This window comes from Hibiscus syriacus, unplaced genomic scaffold (assembly GCF_006381635.1).
Source record: "Hibiscus syriacus cultivar Baekdansim isolate YM2019G1 unplaced genomic scaffold, ASM638163v2 tig00000132_pilon, whole genome shotgun sequence".
Taxonomy (NCBI): domain Eukaryota; kingdom Viridiplantae; phylum Streptophyta; class Magnoliopsida; order Malvales; family Malvaceae; genus Hibiscus; species Hibiscus syriacus.
The window spans coordinates 1,363,227-1,386,280 of NW_024061764.1; the positions used below are offsets into that span (position 1 = coordinate 1,363,227).

At 35.7% G+C, this 23,054-nt stretch overlaps 2 protein-coding genes and 1 pseudogene across 2 annotated transcripts; 2 read left to right on the forward strand and 1 right to left on the reverse strand.

Moving 5' to 3' along the window:
• Positions 1–5,605: 5,605 nt before the first annotated feature.
• On the forward strand, positions 5,606–8,651 carry LOC120132179 (annotated as a pseudogene).
• A 92-nt stretch (positions 8,652–8,743) lies between these two features.
• On the forward strand, positions 8,744–11,984 carry LOC120132077 (L-ascorbate oxidase homolog). The gene is made up of 7 exons (XM_039148936.1): positions 8,744–8,896; positions 9,015–9,124; positions 10,126–10,396; positions 10,488–10,936; positions 11,007–11,375; positions 11,459–11,537; positions 11,635–11,984. Exons 1-7 carry the CDS (start codon positions 8,759–8,761, stop codon positions 11,845–11,847), a joined length of 1,629 nt encoding a protein of 542 aa, XP_039004867.1. The 5' UTR covers positions 8,744–8,758; the 3' UTR covers positions 11,848–11,984.
• Positions 11,985–14,929: 2,945 nt separating this feature from the next.
• LOC120124058 (uncharacterized mitochondrial protein AtMg00810-like) lies at positions 14,930–15,823 on the reverse strand. The gene has a single exon (XM_039142843.1). It carries the CDS (start codon positions 15,821–15,823, stop codon positions 14,930–14,932), a length of 894 nt encoding a protein of 297 aa, XP_038998774.1.
• Positions 15,824–23,054: the final 7,231 nt, after the last annotated feature.

Here is a 23,054-nt window from a genome sequence, read left to right on the forward strand (position 1 = left end):
TCTCGAGTACCGTATGCATCGGCAGTGGGAAGTTTAATGTTCACTATGATATGCATAAGACCAGACATTGCACAAGCAGTGGGAGTGGTTAGTCGGTACATGGCGAATCCATGCAAAGAGCATTGGAATACAGTAAAGAGGATCCTGAGATACATCAAAGGGACCTCAAATGTTGCATTATGTTACGGAGGATCAAATTTATTAATCAATGGGTATGTAGATTCTGACTATGCAGGGGATTTGGATAAAAGCAAATCTACTACAAGGTATGTGTTCAAAGTTGCTGGTGGAGCTGTAAGCTGGGTTTCAAAATTGTAGTCTGTTGTGGATACATCCACAACAGAGGCAGAATATGTAGCAGCTACACAAGCCAGTAAAGAAGCAATTTGGTTGAAGATGCTATTGGAGGAGTTTGGGCATAATCAAGAGTATGTCTCTGTTTTGTGACAGTCAAAGCGCCTTGCATTTAGCAATGAATCCATCATTTCATTCAAGGACAAAGCACATACGAGTTCAGTACCATTTCATTCGTGAAAAGGTGGAAGAAGGGACGATAGATATGCAGAAGATCCATACCAAAGACAACATAGCAGATTTCATGACGAATGTGATCAATACTGATAAATTTACTTGGTGTCGATCCTTCTGTGGCCTGTCAGAGACGTAAGCAACATGATGATACAAGGTAGAAAGAATGATGTGAAGATATGATTGTTCCAATCAAATCTTCAAGTGGGAGATTATTGAAAAGTCAAAGATTGGTGTGCATAAATGCACCGAAAGTTGCTGCAAATTGATTGAAAATTTTCCACCGAAAATTAAGCAGTTTTTGTTGAAAATGTGAAAGGGTAAAATACCCAATTTAGTTATTTTACTTTTAGGGTATTTACAAGTTTAGTCCTTAAGCTTTAACTATAAATACCCTAGCTCATTTAGCTTCAAAACCATCCCAAAGCATTCTAGCTTTCTTCCAATACTAGAGAGAATTTAGAAAGTTTCTTGAGAGTTGTTTTCTCCTTTTTATCAAGAGAGAATTATCATTGTTTTCTCCTTGGTCGATCGAGAGAAGTTGTAATTCCTATTTTCTCATAGTAAAATTCTTCTACCGTTGCCCGTGGTTTTTACCCTATATTATTTAGGGGTTTTCCACGTAAATTTTGTGTCTCTTTTATCTTCATTTTTATTTTCTCAAATTATCAGTTACGATTTTGCTCTATCCGATAGTCGTCTTCCGCAACATGAAATTGTTTGGATAATTGGTTTTTTATGTGAACTTGGAATGGACAATAGAGAACCAGTGATTCTTTATTGTGACAATAAAGTTGCTTTGTAAATTGCTTCAAATCTCGTGTTTCATGAGAGGACTAAGCACATTGAAATTGACTGCCACTTTGTTAGAGAAAATATACAAAAGGGTTTGATCCAAGCAAGACATATTTCTTCCGTAGATCAACTTGTAGACACACTTACTAAAGCGCTTGGAGTACAATAGCATGGGCATTTATTATTCAAGTTGGGGATTAAAGACATCTTTCATCCTTCAACTTGAGGGGGAGTGTTGAGATAACAAATGAGTAGGCTTTGTTAATAGTAGTTAGAAGTTGGTTATGCAGTTAGTTTAGCTTTTGTTTATATAAGCCATGTTTTGGTTTATTTTTTTCCAATGAGAGAAAAGAATATTTTGCTCATATTGCTATTATTTTAACATATAGTATGTTAAGAATTAGTTAAGAACCTAAACATTTCTACTATAAAGAGATGCAAGTTTTATGTATCAAGAATTCAAAATAGGTTGCTTGAATAAAAGAATGGTTAACATTCTCTTCACTTTGTAATTCATTTTTATCATCTTCTTTCCTTTATTAAGGTCATGCTCAAATATTCTTGAGTAATCAATCTCAAGATACCTCCCATAAATCTTTAGTTACTGTCAGATTAGTTTACAACAGCAAAACACTTTCTCCATTGAGATTAGAGGAGCTTCGAATTCTGGAAGATTTTATTGTAGAGCCATAGCGGTGAAGGTCAAGAAAAGGTAATATTACAATGGTTTTTTTGTGTGTGTGGCTATCTCATCTAGTCTTTCAGGAAATTGGTGTAACCTCCGAAGAGAAAGTCATGTTAAATCGGTTTGATTAAAATTAGGATATTTTTAAGTTAATTTGTGCTGTCAAAGGTCAAAAGAGATATTGTTGTGGGGCCTTTTAGTGGTTAATATTTTATGTTTTATCACCCCCATTTTAAAATTAACATAAAAGTGATAAAAAAACTCAATATATAAAGTTTAATTATAAAATTGAAAAAAAAATTAAAGTACGATGAGTAAAATAGGAAAGAGAGTAAAATTCAATTACTAAAATTGTAATTTACACTTTTAAAAATTAAATAAATCGTGTACGGTTAAAATTCATTTCGTTTCAAAATCGTTCAACATTTGAGTACATTATGTTAAACCCTAAAATGCTAATATCTAAAGCGTGAAAGCAAAAATAATACAATATTCGTAGACATTTGTAACCCCAACATGTGAATTATGCTCGTGACTCACTAGTTGCTTGTTATGGTGTATTCGTGTACCTGAGCTGACGAGATGCTGTTTTGTTTTCGTTTGATACTTGGGGGTATCCTCCATGTTCATCACATTATTGTCTTAGCTCTTCCGGAATTTTGTTCCCACCCAATTGTTCATCACGTATATGGGTGATTGTGGACGCATTGATCCCTTGATTAAATACTATCATTGCAATTTCAGCTTATTTAAAAATTACTAGTAATTAAATTAAATTCCATTCAAGCCTTCATTCAATGGAAGATTAGTTATTTAAACCTCTATAAAAACTATACCTATTCTTTTTTTTTTTAAATAGAGTTAGTTGCATCATGTATCCCTAAACTATGATTCTCATTTTAAACTAATCCTTAAACTTTTAAACATTCTAATTCCATCCTCACACTATTCTTTCATTTTAAATTAGTCCCCAAACTTTTGAACATACCAAATTCATCCCCAAACCATAGCCCTCATTCTATATTAATCCCTAAACTTTTAAATATTCTAATTTGAATTTTGAAGTTTTGAATGATTTAGGGGGATATTATTGGAATGTTCAAAAGTTTGGGGACTAATTTAGAATAAATATCATAGTTTGAGAATGAATTTGAAATGTTCAAAAGTTTGGGGACCAATTTAGAATGGGAGTCATAGTTTAGGGATGGAATTAAAATGTTCAAAAGTTTAGGGACTAATTTAATATAAGAGTCATAGTTTGGGCATGTATGTTGCAATTAACTCAAAAAATATTTCAGTTTCTAAAACAAAATCCTTGATTTCTCTCGTTTATTAGAGGTGAACATTCGATCGAGTGGAGTAATTTTTTTTTAAGTTATTCGAGTTGTCAAGTCGTATTTTATAACTTGAACTTAACTTGAATTTTTTTTTCAAGTCGAGTCGAGTTATTCGAGTTCCTATACAAATTTTATTATAATTATTTATAGTATTATGATAAGTATTGATTCTAATTTTTTTGATTTTCTCTAATCATATAAGATATATATATTTATTTATTCATATTCTTTTCACATTATAATAATGTTATTTAATATATCAAATACAATCTAAAATTATAAAATATATTTATAATATTATATTTTTAAAGAAAATATTTTGAAGGTAAAGTATTGATGAGAGTATAAAAGAGTTAAGGAATTGATGACAAGAAAGAATTTGTAAATAATTGCAGTCAAAATATTAAATTGAGTAAAATACAAAGTTAATGAACTAAATAAGATGAGAGTATATTTTTAGTAAAAAGTAGGAATTGAAATTACATAAGTATTCTATAGTGGTATAGGAGCATGTGATTCAAATTTAGTAAAAATGGATTTAAAATGAATAATGAATTGAAGAAATAAGAAAATCATGAAAAATTGAATGATTAAATTAAAAAATACTATAAAAGAGAAAGAATTGAAAGAACATATGTATTCTACGATAGTTTAGGAGAAGCTTAAATTTGATAAAAAAATTGACTTAAAATGAAGGAGGAATTGAAAGAATAAGAAAAACATGAACTAAATCATAAAACAGTCAAAATAGTCAGCCAAATTTTTATTTTTCAAGTAATTTAAAATTTTTAAATTTCAACTCGACTTGAAAATCAAATCAATAATTTTAAATTAACTCGAATAACTTTAATAATTTAACTCGAATAACTCAAAATAAAAAAAAAATTAAGTTACTCATTTTTACTTACAGTCCGGTCTATAATCGGTATTTTAACCTATTTTTTCGGGGGAAAACACTTTGAAGAAGCATTATCCGACGGTGGAAAGAAAGCAGCTAAAAACGATGCGAGCTGCTGCAACGCCTCTCTAGAATCGCAAGCCTGTATTGTTTAATCAGCATTCAATAAACATCTCAAACTCACCGAACCTCATTTACAATGGCGCCCCTTCACAGTTCCTCACCCGCCTCTGCTTCTAATTACCGCATTATTGCCTTAGCACTTTCCCCAAAGTAACGCTCACCAAACGAGAACAATCGAGTCGGAATTAGAATGTGTTATTGTTGATCCTGTGGGCAAAACTCTCGAAATTTTTTTAATTTTTCGGCTCAAAGGGGTATTCTGGTAAATGTGAGACTAGAAATTGAATTATGGACGGTACCAGAAAAAAAACCTCATTGGGGAAGCAGAGAAAACCAGTTAAGCCCCCAAAAGACTCTTTGAATTTGCCAGTCTTTTGATAAATGTCGGTACCCTTCTTCCTTCTTATTGTAGTGTCTAGGGGTGTAAACGAGCCGAGTCGAGTTCGAGTATTGCTGAACTCGACTCGAAAACTCTGAAATGGAGCTCGACTCGAAAACTCGTGAGCTTAAAATTTTCAAGCTCGACTCGAACTTGAAATCCTGAACTGAAGCTCGTGAGCAGCTCGAAATGAAAAAAAATTTCTTAAACTTAACTCGATTGAACTCTCAAACTTAAATTCGAACATGAACCTTAAATACATGAAATCTTACTGTATTTAAAAAAAAAATCAATACATAAATATAAATATTAATATTATTTTATTTATTTTTTAATAAAATCTTAATATATTATATTTTTTAGCTGCTCACGAGCTTTTCGAGTTAAATATCGAGTAGCTCGTTTCAGCTCGTTAAGAACTTAAGCTCGAGTCGAGTCCATTCGATCCGAGTATTTATCGAGCCTTGATCGAGTCGATCTCGAATAGCTTACGATCTGTCTCGTCTCATTTACAGCCCTAATAGTATCGACCTCTAAAGTCGATCCCTATCAGAAACAATATAAATACTACAAGATAATTAAGGGGTTGTTTGTTTGGCTCTGAATGGAACCGTTTAACGTTCAGCGTGTTTATTTCTCACTTCTGAATGGTTTAGTATTGACTGATTTAGTAAAACACTTCTAAATCAAATAGTACTGAATGATTCAACACATAAATACATTCTAAATGATTCAGAATCATTATCAAATAACATATCACACTTAGAGTTAATTCATACATAACCTCTTAATCATTCGATGCTTAATCTAAACAAACAGTCCCTAAATCTAGTGAACACTAATAGAAAGCTTGCAAAGATAATGTTAGGATCTCCAGCAGAGGATGTAGAAATAAAGCTCAAGCTCCTCTTCAATGGCGAACTCTAAGTTCACCACTTATTCTATCATCAGCATTTTGTTCTGCTTTACAGTTCCTTGTACAGGTAATGTCTCAAAAACCCCAATTGGAAATAGCTTATTAGAAATAAAAAAAACGGATAAAGGCTTAATTTTTATAGTATTTTTTTAATTTAATGATTTTTTTGCAGCAAACTCGTCAACTTTAGTCCAAGAAATTAAGCAGCTTAGTCAAGAGCAAGATAAAGAACCGTTTGTGGGTGTTAACTTAGGCACGGATGTCTCAGATCTGCTGTCACCAACGGAGTTGGTTTCATTCTTTCAAGTGCAAAAAATTTCGCACATTCGACTTTATGATGCAAACCAAGATATAATCAAAGCATTGGCGAAGACAAAGATCCGGGTTATTATCAGTGTACCAAATAACCAGCTTTTGGCAATAGGGTCATCCAACACCACGGCGGCTTCTTGGGTCGGTCGAAACGTAGTCGCTTACTACCCGGAAACACTCATCACTGGTATTGCTGTAGGAGATGAGGTTTTAACGGCCGTGCCGTCCTCGGCTCCTTTACTGCTTCCTGCAATTCAGTATCTTTACAGTGCTTTAGTGGCTGCAAATTTGCATACTCAAATCAAGGTTTCAACTCCACGTGCAGCTTCCATTATTCTTGATACCTTTCCTCCTTCTCAGGCTTACTTTAACCCAGGTTTCAAATCGCGGTCGTATTTTCGGTTATTTCGGATTTACTGTGATTGTGGCCGTTGCAGGCGCTATTACGGTCGTCGTGGGTGCTATTACGGCCGTGGTAACTCGGACAGCGGCGAAACCGCTATATCGCGGACGAAATCGCGGTCGCGGACCGTTTTTTGAAACCGCTTTAACCAATGCTTGACTTCAGTTATGGTACCTTTGCTTCAATTTTTGTCAACAACTGGGTCTTTTTTAATGATGAACCTTTATCCTTATTATGTGTTTATGGAGAATAAAGGTGTGGTTCCCTTGGATAATTCCTTGTTTAAGCCATTGGCACCGTCTAAAGAAATGGTTGATCCAAATACTTTGTTGCATTACACTAATGTCTGGATGCCATAATTGATGCTGCCTATGTTTCTATGAAGAATCTAAATGTTACCGATGTTGTGGTGCTTGTTACTGAGAGTGGGTGGCCTTCAAAGGGGGACTCGAAAGAGCATTATGCTACTAAAGATAATGCAGATACCTATAATTCGAATCTTATCAAGCATGTCTTAGATCGGCGGAACCCCATCGCATCCAGAAATTACTTCCAGTTTGTATATATATGAGTTGTTCAATGAGGACTTAAGGTCACCCCAACATTGGAGGCAAATTGGGGATTGTTTTATTTGAATTCAACCCCAGTGAATTTGCTTCATGTATCAGGAAGTGGGACCTTTTTGGCAAATGATACAACTAACCAGACCTTTTGTATTGCAATGGATGGAGTTGATTCGAAGACATTGCAGACAGCTCTGGACTGGGCTTGTGGTCCTGGGAGGGCAAATTGCAGAGAGTCAACCTGGGGAGAGCTGCTACCAGCCTAATAATGTGAAGAACCATGCGTCTTATGCATTCGATAGCTACTATCAGAAGGAAGGGAAAGCTTCTGGTTCCTGCGACTTTAAGGGTGTGGCCATGATAACTACCACCGACCCAAGTAAGTGTCGCCACATCCATTAATCAACATTTGTTTTTAGTTTTACATTGCCCCTCAATGGATTTGAATTTGTTCTCATGGCTTTTATAAGTGGTTCGTAGTAATACAAGTGCTCAGCCCTATCTCGTGGTCGAACTATTTTAGATGAAAAATCGGAAATGAGGATATTTGACATTCAGCATTGGTATTGTTTGTGTGTTTTCCTTTGATCAAGTTCCTTCGATGCAAGAATCAGATATTTTAGTCTCCAACTATTGTCCATTTACCATAGTCTACAACAATGTATTAGTCAGTAAGGTGCCAAGTGAAGGACCCCAAGGCGTAATTTATCAACTTAATATTCTTTACTTTTAACTTATTGCTTAAGCATAAGTAGTTAGGTTTTAAAATATAAAGCCCAATTATCAGAAAATAAAGTTGTGGGAATATTGCACTTCCAAGTTAGAAATCATGCTTGTAGGGATACATTTGGGGGAAAGGTCACTTCTATGAAAGACCGGGTGCACAATTTCTACCTGGAAGAATCACATGGGTTCTTTTTGTGATTGGAAGGTGGGAAAAGGGCGTGGAATAACATTTCCTTGTTCAAGCAGGGAAGGCTGTTTATCAAAACCACATGGGAAGGCTGTTTATGGATTTTTGGAACTCAGTGGCCATCATTGATTACTGATTCTTGTTATAAACTATAGAATCTAGTTAGCTTTCTTTAGCTTGAAAAAGAAAAAATTCCCCCAGTCTAATTGGTAATCTGATATCTCCTCTGTTTGCCCCATCGCAAAATGACTTCCTAATAATGATGCTTTCTTTTGGCCATACTCTGTTAATTGTGCAGTGCGTGGAAAACTGAAGATGGATCAGAAGTCATTGTTGGAGAATTCGGACAGGGGTCACATGAAAGTTTTAGTTGATTCCAAGCTTGCACGTGATTGTGGCTGACCCGTGTAATGTGCCTCGACAGGCTATACTTAAAGTATTTCCATATGATCACAAGCTTAGATTTGTTTCCATCCCAGTTTTGATGAGCTTTCAAGGGTTAAACTAAAAAACTAAAATCCAAATCATGAACCGTCAAACATCAAGCCTACACTTCAACTTGAACCCACGTGAAGGGTAATAGCCATGATTGAAATGGGGACCACTGTTTCTCTACTTTCGACCGTATTTCGTTGGAACCCAGGGACAGCTAATGCCTAATTTGTAAATGCAGTGTAACCCTCTATAAACTACTTATCTTTCTGCCTATATATCAGAATACAAAACAAAGCTTTACTTCTACCTTCCCTCCATTCTAAAAGTAAAAGAAAGAGGGAAAGACAGATTTAGAGAAAGATAAAACAATGTTGCCTTAAAGACTCTACTCTTTTCTAGATCTGTGTTTATTATTTAACATCTTGCAAAACAAAGCATTCTTGTTCCCTGTATTCTTTAGTAGAAAAGCAAATGGCAGATAACAAGCTTCTACTTAGTTGTTTCATTGTTTGTGTTTTATTTTTTGGCGTCAATGGAGAAAACCCTTATCGGTATTTCACTTGGAAAGTCACGTACGGTGATGTTTACCCTCTCGGCGTTAAGCAGCAGGTACCTCTCTATCTCTCTTCTGATTTTTTGTTGTTGAAAGTGAGATGCTTTTACTTTCTATAATTTAGCATTTGGGAAATGCTTGATTTTTGTTTTTTTTTGTTAAAATGTGATACAGGGGATCTTAATAAATGGGCAGTTTCCAGGGCCTCACATCGATGCAATTACTAATGATAATCTCATTATCAGTGTTTATAACTACTTAAATGAACCATTCCTCGTCTCTTGGTAAACTTCTTCCTTTCCCTTTATATCACTTCAGCATTTACAAGGAATGAATTAAATGTGAAAACATTGGAAAGCTTAACATTTTCTCAATATGCTGCCAAGTCAATGCCTTTCAGATAGATCAGACGATGTATTTCTTCATAATATTGGTCTATGGAATGAGCATATCCACATTCCTTATCCTTGATCCTTTGGAATGGAAGTCCATATTAGAAATAATGTGGAGTGGGGTCGAGATGGCATGGTTACTTTTGACATCTTGGTTTTCTGTTGGTTTAACCCTCACAGGCAATCTCTTAAAAATTCTCTAACGATATGGTCCAAGCATGGTTAAATGATTAAAAATCTCTCTTTTTCTGACTAATAACTCTTTAAGGGTATTATAATTTCATTTTCTTAGTATTCGTGTTTGATTACTATATGCAATACTCGGATCTCACTCCGACTACCAAAGGTATCTTTTACCACTACCTATTTCGTCTATTAAATATTAAAATTGTGGCATAACTGGTCACAATAAAATATTTAAATGCATGGGCTTGATTATGTCCTACTGTCGAGTTAGTGACCGATCTAGAAACTTTTTTTGAAGGTGGACACACATGCACTAATAACATAAATTTTTTGTATTGGTTGGGCACAATCAATAAATATGTAATTAATCGAAGAAAATTCGAATTTTAAGATAGACACGTATCCACCTTGGACTAAGGTGGATCCGTAACTGAGTTTGAGCATATTTAGGCAGACCAGCATGAGACCACGGGCTTCGGCCTAGTTCTTATATTGGGTTAATATCTCTTTCACTATGCAACTTCCTTTAATACGTATATATTGAACATTATATTAAAGCACGGAGCTTGGCGACTTTGCAAATTACAAGATGAAGCCAAATGTTTATTATTACTTAGTATTACATACATTTATCGCCTAAAGGAATCTAGATTGAAATGCTCTCTTTTTTTTGTATTTGATGTCATCCCCTGTTTTTGTTTCTTCAGGAATGGAGTGCGGCAATGGAGGAACTCATGGCAGGATGGAGCATTAGGCACAAATTGTCCGATTCGACCGGGGAAAAACTTCACTTATGTTCTCCAAGTAAAAGATCAGATTGGTACCTTTTTCTACTTCCCATCACTTTTATTCCATAAGGCTGCTGGAGGATATGGTAGCATCAGAATCTGGAGCCGCCCTAAGATCCCGGTACCTTATCCGGCTCCGGCTGGGGATTTTGTTGTACTGACTGGGGACTGGTATAAGAGAAATCACTATGTAAGAAATCTGTATCCGTCTTTATTTTCCTACCTGAGTTAATTGATATTCCGCTGCTTCGAATATACTGAAGTGATCTTCGTTTCTTCAGGTATTGAGACGTTTCTTGGACAGTGGTCATAACCTTCCCTTCCCTGACGGGCTCATTATTAATGGTCGAGGGTGGAATGGATACACATTCAAGGTTGATCCGGGTAGGACATACAGGTTTAGGGTATCGAATGTTGGGATCTCAACTTCAATTAACTTTAGGATCCAGGGGCACAAGCTGAAGCTCATAGAAGTTGAAGGATCTCATACTATTCAGAACACCTACAGTTCTTTCGATATCCATCTTGGGCAGTCGTGTTCTTTCTTGGTCACTGCTGATCAGGTGCCGCAGGATTACTATGTTGTTGTCTCTTCCCGCTTCACTCGTCGCGTGCTCACAACAACTGCCATTCTTCACTACAGCAATTCTAAAAAGGGAGTTTCTGGTCCAATTCCTGGGGCTCCCACAATTCAAATTGCTCCATCGGTCATGCAGGCGAGATCCATACGGTATGTCCTTTTTTGGAAGCTATAATATAATCTAAAAACATTTTGCTGATGAGTTTTTTCCTTCTACCAGACGGAACCTGACAGCGAGTGGACCTAGACCTAATCCCCAAGGCTCCTACCACTATGGAATGATCACCCCAAGCCGCACCATCATAGTTGCAAACTCTGCTCCTTATAATAATGGAAAACAGAGGTATGCTGTCAATGGTGTCTCATATGTTCCACCAGATACTCCATTAAAACTAGCAGATTACTTCAAGATTCCGGGAGTCTTCAACCTCGGAAGCATTCCTACCTGGCCTCCTTCAGGAAATAATGCCTACTTTCAGACTTCTGTCATGGCAGCCAACTTCCGGGAATATGTCGAAATTGTATTTCAAAACTGGGAGGACACTGTGCAGTCATGGCATATCGACGGTTATTCCTTCTTTGTTGTAGGGTAAAGTTCTTTCCAATACTTGTTCTCTAGGTTCAAGTTATGTATGACCAAAACACGTTAAAAAAATATGTTGGATGAATCAGGATGGAAGGAGGCCAATGGACGCCTGCCAGTAGAAAAGTCTACAACTTGAGAGACACGGTATCCCGCTGCACTACTCAGGTAATCAAATGCAGTATATAAGATAGTTGTGTTTCCATCCTTGCATCAGCTGGAAGAAGCCTGTATTGTTGATATGTTCGAGTGAATGCAAGTGCAGGTGTATCCGAGGTCATGGACCGCCATTTACATGGCTCTGGACAACGTGGGGATGTGGAATATAAGGTCTGAGAACTGGGCCAGGCAATATTTAGGGCAGCAGTTTTACCTCAGGGTTTACTCGCCTGCAAATTCATGGAGAGATGAATTGCCGATCCCACGGAACACTCTTCTGTGTGGCCGGGCCAGAGGGCGCCACACGAGGCCTTTTTAGATTAGCAAAACAAGAAGGAATCACAATGTCATGAAGGGGTGACATGGGATATGATGAACAAAATTTAAGTTATTAACAGCGGGAGCTCAGCTTGAGCTTTTGAGTCAATTCTTTGTTTGCTTTGAGCATTTCCATGTTTCTAAGATCATTTTCGAATTGTAAACCTTGTATTCCAAGGATTTTCTCATTCGGCTTTCAGCTTTCAGATTCCCCAGTCCATTATTTTCCCGAGAAACATTAGAATTGTTTAATATTCTTCAATGATGCATTTATCCATTTCAACTCTATTGTTTCTTTCTCTCTTTTTTCTTCCTGTTAGAATAAGAGAAAACGACGACTTTTACGACTAGATGTAAATTTTTGGTGACGGTAAAAGCACTTTTGGTCCCTATACTATGAACAAAACAAAAAAAAAAAGCTGGCTAAATTGTTATTTTCTCACTCTTACTTTAAGATTGAAAAGTTTCACAATATTTTATTTTGATTGTTGCTTTGCTACCGTGCTTTGAAAATCTGGTTAGATTTAGGCAATTTTATCAAAATAATACCCATTTCAATTTTTTTTTTATATCTAATGGCACCCGAACTACATTGATTCCTAAAATGAAAGCGTGTCCAGATGACTACGTTTTACCGAAGGCGCTTCTTGCTGGTGGTGCCTATGTCCGACGTGACAAGGCGTACTAGAGCTCAACATACCCTTTCGCTATTCCTAGTGGATGTGGACTAGTTTCGATGACAAGTCCAGTAAACTGAAGAAATCCAAGTCCACCAGGAAATCAAAGTGAAATGTGCAATGATTCATATTGGTTAAATGGGTTGCTCCAAGTTAATTTGGTTGGGTTGCAACTTGCAATTTGCTGTGTAGGTATACATTATCGTCTATTTAGAATTTGGCATCGACTTTGGACTGAATTTGTTGAGGTTCTTGTCCCGTGATTAAGTATATTTATGACGTTCTTTGTAAATTTTCCTTGGCCTTCATAATGAGACTATGAGCTCCTCATCCTACTACAATTGCTTGTATTTGTGGTTGTCTATTTATTGCTGTTTTAAGCTCTTAGGTTGTTTTCACATGGAAGAAAAGTTCTCTTACCTCTGATATATTTGTGGCATTTCCACGCCTGGCTTTATGTATGATTGTGGCATCCATCTCGACAACTAGAAAAGAACACCAATGGAAAAGCATGATTTAATAAAGCCAAGCCCAAAGCAGCTGCTTTCATTTTTATGATTGTGGCATCCATATTCAGCAATTCATGGCTGCTAGATCAATGGAATTAGCTGCCAAACCAGAGCAGGATATTTTACCCAACTCATTTCTACTCTTGAAAATGGCCCAATACCAATCTTTAGATCTTTCAAGATATACAATCGGTGTCAAACAACTACTAATTTCAATTGTTATTGGAAAAAAAAATATTACTGTTGTTCAATTGTGGTGTTTGAAAGGGAAAGGCCTCTACACGAATAAAAAAGGGACAGAGATTTGACATCAAATATTATAATCATCAATATGCATTATTTGTAATAATTTTAAAAAAGAAACACGAACGAAGATGATACAATGGAGTTTGCTTTAGATGATGGGAACAAGTGAGTTGGCAAGTCATTTAAAAGCAAATTAAGGCGACCAAGCCATCTCCCAGTGGTTCTTGAGCGGAGAGAAATCTCATTATTGTTCATCTGCTGCTTTAATCAAATTGTTCTCGAGGCTCGGCAGCCGTTGTTAATCATCACCAGCATCAGGTGCGTACTTCTCCCTTTCATCAAACCCTTCGTATTGCCTTTTTATCATTACTCCTGTTCATCAACATCAAAACCTTAATATAGTCAACCTACTTCTGCAAATGCTTGTTGTAGATCCTGTTTATGATATATACTGTTTTTAAGCTCTTATTATCTTCCTGTATCAAAGTCGAGATATAGACTAAGCTTAATATACATGAAAAGAGAAAGAAGCTTTCGAAAATCCAACAAAGAATCTATGCTTCAAGCAAAGATTTGCCTGCCATGGTTTTCATAATTTTCTTTTTCTGCTTTTGTCGCATTTAAAGCAAGGTTATGATTATTGTGTGTATTGGTTTCACAATCTGACTTTAAGGATAACAAGGATCCATGGCGAGTGAGGCACCAAGCTGGGCTGATCAATGGGGTGCTGGAGGAATTAATGTCATGGAAGACGAGGACGCTACAGCCAAGAAAGAGGACACCAAGAAACCCAAAGAAAAAGAAGGCTTTAAGACAACGGCTTTGAAGGGAGCCAAGAAAGTTAAGCATGGAATATCCATGGGATTAGCATGGGTCAAGAGTAAATGGCAGAGAAAGAATTCCAGTAGAACATAATTTTGTTAAAAATAGTAGTTGTCAAGGCTTTGAATTTGGATGTATCCTAAACTCTAAAATTCTCCAATTTAATTGCAAATGATCTGTCTCCTAAAATTTCATAAGCATTCACAAATCATACTTAAAACTAGCGTAAATTTACAACTGAGATTAAAAAAGAGGAACTTCAGACAGTTATAAAACTGTCATTGTCAAGAACAAAGCATTGGCCTACTGAGAATTTACACCAAATGTGTTCTCTCCACTGTTGTCAAATAAAAAAAAACCCATCTTCATCCTTGTTTTCCTCATAAATTGCAGACATCAAGGCAGCTGTAACCAAATAAAAACACATATAAGCCTCACAGCTGTGACAGTTTATGTTAAAACACGTGTGAATAATACCTCGTATATTCATTATACTAATATGTACAACACTCTTTTATACAACTTAAACACAAGACTAGTGCACTAACTAACTAACTGATCATTAACTAATTAACAAACTTTCTAACTAACTCTTAACATCTCAACACTCCCCTTAAGTTGGTAGTCTAAAGACATCTTTGACTCCCAACTTGGAAATTAAATATTCATGCTGCTGAGTACCCAAAGCCTTGGTTAAAACGTCTGTTGGCTGATTTGCAGATGAAACATATTCTGTACAAATCACCCCTTCTTGTATTTTCTCACGAATAAAATGGCAATCTATTTCAATATGCTTCGTCCTCTCATGAAATACCGGGTTTGCTGCAATCTACAGTGCTGCCTTGCTATCACAGTAAAGTTTAGCCGGCTGAAGATCCCTCACACTCAACTCTACTAACAGACCTTTTAGCCATACAATTTCTGCTGCTACCATTGCCATGCCTTTGTATTCCGCCTCTGCTGACGACCTTGCTATAATGTTCTGCTTTTTTGACTTCCAGGAAATTAAGGAATTTCTTAATTTGACACAAAACCCAGTAACCAACTTCCTTGTCATCAAACAAGCTGCCCAGTCAGCATCACAAAATGTTGATAGTTGACATTGTCCTGCAGAAGACAATAAGATCCCTTGACTAGGGTTCTTCTTTATGTACTTAACCACTCGAAGAGCTGCTTCCAAGTGCGAGCGTTTTGGTTGCTGCATGAACTGACTCAGATGATGTACCACAAAAGTGATATCCGACCTTGTATGAGTGAGATAAATCAACCTACCTATCAACCTCTGGTAGATTTCTTTTTCACCCTGCAGCACTTCATCATCTATCTTCTTCCCACCATTTTTAATTAAACTAGAATCATAACCGGCAGTGGTAAGCTTAATATTCTGCTCCATAGGTGTACAAACAGGTTTAGCACCACCTAATCCTATTTCTTCTATCAGCTCTAATGCATACTTCATTTGGTTCAACAAGATCTCTTCTCTAGATCTAAGTATCTCAAAACCAAGAAAGTATTTAAGTTCACCTAAATCTTTCATTCTGAAGCTAGCATGCAAAATCTTTTTCAATTCTTCTATCATGGCAGCATCATTTCCAGTAATCATCAGATCATCAACATATATAAGCATGATTACTATTTTTGTTCCCTTTCTTTTTGTAAAAAGTGAGTAATCAAACTTACTTTGAACATATCCAGTAGTTACCAAAGCTTCAGTTAGCCTCATGTTCTAATGCCGAGACGCTTGCTTCAAACCATAAATAGATTTATGCAGCCTACAGACCATGTTCTCCCTCTGGCTGCAAAATCCTTGAGGTAATTGCATGTAAACCTCCTCAAGCAAGTTCCCCTGAAGAAATGCATTATAGACATCCATTTGAAACAGAGACCAATGTTGCAAAGAGGCAAGTGCCAAAACTGTTCGTACGGTGACCAACTTAGCAACAGGGGAGAAGGTTTCAACAAAATCCACACCTTCTCGCTGATTGTAGCCTTTCGCAACCAAACGTGCTTTATATCGTTCAACCTCACCATTGGATCGAAACTTAACCTTATATACCCATTTGCATCCAATGGGGACCTTTCCCGGTGGCAAAGGAACTACACACCAAGTATTGTTTAATTCTAATGCTTGAATCTCCTCTTGCATGGCATTAACCCATAAAGGGTCATTAAAAACATCATTATAACTGGTAGGTTCAATAATGGAAATGGATGAAAGAAAAGATTGGGTGTGAGATGGAAGATGAGAATAAGAAATGTTATTTGAAATGGGATGAAAACTAGAAGTGGATGATTGGCAAGAAACATATTCATTTAACCAAAGTGGAGGCTTGGACAATCTAGAAGACTTCCTAACAACATGAGCAACATGAACATGAGCACTAGAAGAAGGACAAGTAACAAGTGATGAGACTCTGCACCAATAACAGCAGGACACGGATCGTTAAAAGAATAACTAGAAGCAGACTGTTGAGAAACTGAATTAGGAGACACATCGGATAGAGGTAAATTCATTACAAAAAACTCAGAATCAGAGACAAAAGGTTGTGAAGGAAATAACCGAGATGACAACTCAGGTGAATGAAAAGGGAAAGAATTTTCATGAAACCGAACATCCCTACTCACAAAAAAAGTCTTAGACACAAGGCTAAACATTAAATAACCTTTTTGAGTATCCGAGTATCCCATAAAAACCGAAGGAATAACTCTAGGAACAAACTTGTCACGAGGCTTAGTTTGAGTAACATAACCTAAGCAACCAAAGACCTTTAAGTGTAACAAAGAAGGAGGCTTATGATGAAACATTTCATATGGAGATTTCCAGTTAAGAACAGCAGAAGGCAACCTATTAATTAAGTAACATGCAACCAAGACACACTCTCCCCAAAATTTAATAGGAACCCGAGACTGAAAACGAAGTGCTCTAGCTACTTCTAATAGGTGTTTATGTTTTTTTTCAGCTACCCTATTTTACTGAGGAGTATCAACACAAAAGGACTGATGAACAATGCCAAAGGAAGAGAAAAAGAAAGAACACTCTTTGCAGAAAAACTCAGACCCATTATCACTACGAATGATTTTGACAAAAACCTCAAAATGATTAAAGACCAGAGAAAGAAATTTCCTTAAAGAGATAATAGCAACAGACTTAAGTTTTAATAGGTAAACCCATGTCATTCGTGTATAGTCATCAACTATTGTTAGAAAAAACCTATGGCCACCATGAGTGGAAATTCTGTATAGACCCCATAAATCCATGTAAATTAACTGAAAAGGAAAATTAGAACGAGACTGACTAATTGGAAAAGGCAGACGAGTTTGCTTAGCTAAAGGACAAACAGTACAAGAATGAATAACAGAAGAATCTAGTTTATAATCATTCAAGGAGATATGATGCAACTTGAGAAAAGAAACATGACCTAATCGGGCATGCCAAATGGATGTTTTATTATCAACAGAGGACATACAATGAGGTGTAATAGCTAAAGACACATTAGGAACCTTAGAAACAATACTAAGAAAAGAACCAAAAGAATGAAGAACATACAAGCCTCCCTGTTTCCTACCAATCCCCAGCATCTTGCCATTGGAGAGATCCTGAAAGATGCAAAAGTCAAGATATAATTGAACAACACAATTTAAGTCAATGGTCAATTTTGAGACAGACAACAAATTATGAGCAAATACAGGAACATATAAGACATTCTATAGGCAGTGAGATGAATCAAACCAAAAAGAACCAACGTGTGTTATAGGAAGGGTTTTACCATTTGGAAGATGAACAAAATGGGATAAACATTCAACAGGATTACTCAAGCATTCACAATTAGACAGCATATGGTCAGTAGCTCCAGTGTCAAGAATCCAAGTAACATAATTATTCATAGGAGCAAGTAAACCATCATGAACCATACCTGCAAAATTGGCAGCAGTAGTATCACCAGAGTCATGAGTATCTCTGTTAAGAAGCTCTAACAAACGATTATACTGATCCGAGGTGAACATCGGAGCCAAAGGAGAAGACTCCGAAGGATTAACAGCCTGATCCGAATTAGCTACCCTGGCAGAGGAGGTTTTCTTTGTCTTGATGAACTTGAAGTCAGGAGGGAAGCCATTGAGTCTATAACACTGGTTACGCTTATGGCCACAGATCTTACAAAAGTTATACACTCCATTAAATCGTCCTCGGCGAGAATTAGAAGAATTGGAATACATGGCAACTGTATCAGACAGTGGTGAAACTCCTGAAGAAAAACCACGCTGGGACTCCTCCTGAACCACCATCGAATACACCCAATTCACTGAAGGAAGCGGATCCAGAAGGAGAATCTGACTTCGAATGGCAGAATACGTTTCATTCAGTCCCATTAAAAATTGAAATAAAAGTTGCTGAAGAACGTGATTTAATGCTTGGGAAGCATCAGAACAATTGTACGATGAGGCAAGGACTAACGCACTGTACTCATCCCAAAGAAGCTTTAGATGTGAATAATAGGCTGAAACGGAGGAATCACCTTGAGTAAATAGAGCAATCTCTCGACGGAGGAAGAAAATCTGAGAGCCATCAACTTTACTAAATCGTTCCTTCAAATTATTCCAAATATGCGCGGCCGTAGAAGGAAAAACCAATCCCACTAAGAGATCAGCGCTCACAGTGTTTAGGATCCACGAAAGAACGATTGCATTGCATCTGTCCCACTGTGATTGCAGCAGCTCACCGAAATCACCACGAGTGCAATCGCCGTTGACGAACCCTAACTTATTCTTTGCCAGTAACGCGATTCGAATCGAGCGGCTCCATAGATTGTAGTTCTCGATTCCAGTCAGCTGATGCGAAACCAACACCGTCCCTGACGTATCCGATGGATGAAGGTAAAGAGGATGAGTAAAATCGATTGAATCCATGGACGAAAAGAGGGGGAAATGAAACTCAGTAAAGGAAAAAGGGAAAAATTAGAAAGGGTGAGATATCACACGAGACTTTTCAACTGATACCATGTTAAAACACGTGTGAATAATACCTCGTATATTCATTATACTAATCTGTACAACACTCTTTTATACATCTTAAACACAAGACTAGTGCACTAACTATGTAACACCCCCAACCCATATCCGACCCGGATACGAGTATGAGGTGTCACATTGACTTTTCAAACTTTGACTCTTGACAAAATTCAAAGAAAATTTAAACATTTCATTAAAGTAAAAACGGTTTAGTTACATAAACTGACCACCATAACCAAAATCAATCAGAGCATACTTAATTCAACCAATTAGTACATGCCAACTATACTCAAAATAACCAAATACATTTAAATCCTCTATTTTCTGATCTGAAATTTTGTAAGGGAGATGCTGACATGTCTTACTCTTCTTCATTTCTCTTCTAGCTTCTGTAACCTACGTGTGAAACAAGCACACGCTAAGTCTATGACTTAGTGAGGCATAAAAACTTATAATGCACTTTATAACATATATCAATACATGCATGTTATGTTCTATCATGCTATACCAAATTACATGATTCCCTCATATCATGAAAATCATATCAGATTAATTACAATAAATAAATACATACACATAATCATCATTAACAGTTTATCATGTAATCACATACTTTTATGCTTAACCTTTTCAATCAAACACTCTACACACACAACATCATATCCTTTCTATAACATTTATCATATCACTAACATATATTGTTTATATCTCTTGATTAGCCCATGTACATATGTGAGAACTATAGATATGTGAGTTTATGGAGGTTGTGCACTAATGCTGTCACCACAGCTCATATAAATGCACCGAAGTGCCACATAGAATTGCACCGTAGTGCCGCGTAGAATTGCACCGTAGTGCCATATAATAATGTCCATAAAGACCACATATCATTCCTTAAGAATCATATACATATACTAGGGATCAAGTATGTGTCTCACCAGACTTCACACATGTTCCAAAGAATACATATATGTCCCGAATGACTACATATCATTCCTTAAGAATCATATACATATGCCAAGGATCAAGTATGTGTCTCACCAGACTTCACACATGTTCCAAAGAATACATATATGTCCCGAAGGACCACAAAGACCCTCGACTCTTGGCATGCCAACTATACCCCTAGCTCTCATGACACATAACATGGGCTTTGTCATTTATATCATTTCATATTCACACATGCATATTAATTATCTTTTATCACATGCCTGATCTCTTATAATCATGTAATCACATAACTCATGTCATTCTTGTAAAATCACATACATCATGTAATACATATAAGTTATACACTTTCTCATATATTCACATGGTTCACATCACATGAATCATATCTTTTCATATAGTTTATGTTTATTCTCTTATATTCCCATACATGTAATACATATCAAGCATGGTTACACAACTCCTTTCGATATAACTTGCATGTACCTATATTCTTTTCATATACTCACATAGTCATATAGTATAATATTTCATATAACCTCATGAATCAACTCACATGGATACATACTCAAATACTCATAGTTACATATCACTTAAATTATTCATATTTACCTAATCCATGGTCATATAGCTTCTATCACCAATTCACTTATCTAATCTCTTATTCTCATATGTTCATATTTATCATATAACATAAGTTTATTGCATATTTATATCTCATTCCTACATCATTAATTCATAATATAATTTACATCATATCATCTACCTTATTCTGTATTTCTTAGTATGCACTTACATTACCTAACCTACATTATACTTATAAACCTGAATATATTACTTGTATTATTTTTTATATACAATTTAATCTATTTACTTAATTCAATTCCGTACAACTCCTATAATCATTTCATATCACTTCATAGCTTCTATTATACAACTAATGTATCATAATTTTATTTAAGCATATGAATCTTTCTCCTCTATCTTATCTTATATGATCATAGTATCACTGAAGTTCAAGTCTCCTAGTTAATATATTATTTATGTAACCTTTGCTTACTTAGTTCATATCCTTTCTCATAAACTCACTTTTACCATATTCTCATATTATTACTTAAATTATCTCATAACATGTATTCACGTAGTAATATTTCATTTATATATCAAAGATCTTATCACATAACTTATCTTTATATTCATATAATTTATTATCATATCATATGGTTTATATCATCATAATATATCACACATTCACATCAACCATATAATACATATATACAATACATGTCAACACGTATAAATCATACACACATATACTTCTATTTATGAATTCATGCATTTTACTATGGAAAATAGACTTGTCGCAAGTCTTATTTCCATTTAACATCATATAATACTAATATGCACTCACCTGGCCTCACTAGTCCATTCCAATCTCTTATCTTCCCTTTTTATCGATCTTACTTGTCAATGATTCCAGAACTCGTTTAGGCTCTGAATCTACATAATTATACATTTTAAGACAATTATTAGATACCTACTGTAACACCTTGTAATTGGATACTAGCAACTTAAACGAACTTATTAAATCAATATTCACATTTTTCCTTTAGGGGGGAATCGGTTCCCTCCTGTGGGGGTATCGGTTCCCCCTTGACATTCTGTAAATTATGGTTCGTTTGAGGGGGTATCGGTTCCCCTTGAATGGGTACCGATTCCCCTTGCCCAGAAATCACATTTTGAGCTCGAAAATCACTTCATTTTCAGCTCAACACTTCATACTTCACTCCCTTTAATATTCCTAACTTTCATACACATACTTAAACCAATACATTTTCATTCAATATCTCTTCAACTTAAAAATTCACTCTTCCACATAGCATTCAAGAATCATACCAATTTTTCCATGTTATCCAAAATTAATTCTAACACTTATAACTTCTTACTCTTCCATATGACAAGTCAAATTCAACTTCAAAATCTATTAACTCCTTCTATTTCACTAATTCACTTAAAAACTCTTCATATTTAATCCTTCATAACTCATCCATTTTGAAATTTCAACCTACTTTAATCTCTAAATAATCTTTCTTAGCACCCCAAGAATCAAAACTAAGCTTAAAACTCAAGAATTAACCAACTGAAATTAAACTTACCTTTTCCATGGAGCATACGGGAAGAGAGGAGGAAGGAGATGACCCAAGCTCCAGATCTTTCTTTTCTTCTCACAATTTCCACGTTTTTATCACCTTAAAAGAAAGATAAAAATCTTTCTGGTCAAATGACCATTTTACCCTTAATTTCCTTTAATAATTACTAAATAACCTTTATCATATATTTCCAATAATCATTAATTATTTCATTCTTCTACTTTAGTCACCAAATTCTGAAACTTTTCAATTTAGTCACTAACCCGGTATTGCGGATGTTACAAATCTCCCCTCGTTTTAAGAAAATCTGCCCTCGAATTTTCACTGAACATTTGATAAAACATATCTTCTAATGTTCTCATGTTGCTTCATTTACTTACTCTTTCTTGTCATCATCAGGAAAGTACTTTTCAATCCTTTAACTTTTCAATTACCTTTTTGCTTTATACATTCATATCATGTCACTTATCACTTAAACAACAACCAGTAACTTCAATCCATTTTCATCAATCAACATCATAAATCCATCTCTAATTACCTTATAATAATAACCAAATTCGTTTTCCATCATCATTTAATCAAGAACACGACCTTAAATCTTCTTTAAATATGATTCAACATACACTTTATAAAATCTTTTCACCTCACCAATCACTCTTTTCTCACTTGTATATCCAAAAATTATCACATACACTTCCATATAACATTTATCGTGTCTGATCCTTTAACTCAATCTCATTTCATTTCTTATTTCATTCTTCCTTTATTTATTCCTTATACACAAATCATATCTTTCCTTTCATGTTCATATACTCTTGTCTTATCACCTATATTCATCGCTATATACCA

Excerpts from the sequence above, each read along its gene's own strand:
- LOC120132077 (XM_039148936.1), top strand. The coding sequence starts at position 8,759 with ATGGCAGATAACAAGCTTCTACTTAGTTGTTTCATTGTTTGTGTTTTA. Across the intron at positions 8,897-9,014 it reads CTCTCGGCGTTAAGCAGCAG|GGGATCTTAATAAATGGGCA; the intron begins GTACCTCTCTAT and ends AATGTGATACAG. Across the intron at positions 11,376-11,458 it reads TATTCCTTCTTTGTTGTAGG|GATGGAAGGAGGCCAATGGA; the intron begins GTAAAGTTCTTT and ends TGGATGAATCAG.
- LOC120124058 (XM_039142843.1), bottom strand. The coding sequence starts at position 15,823 with ATGAGGCTAACTGAAGCTTTGGTAACTACTGGATATGTTCAAAGTAAG.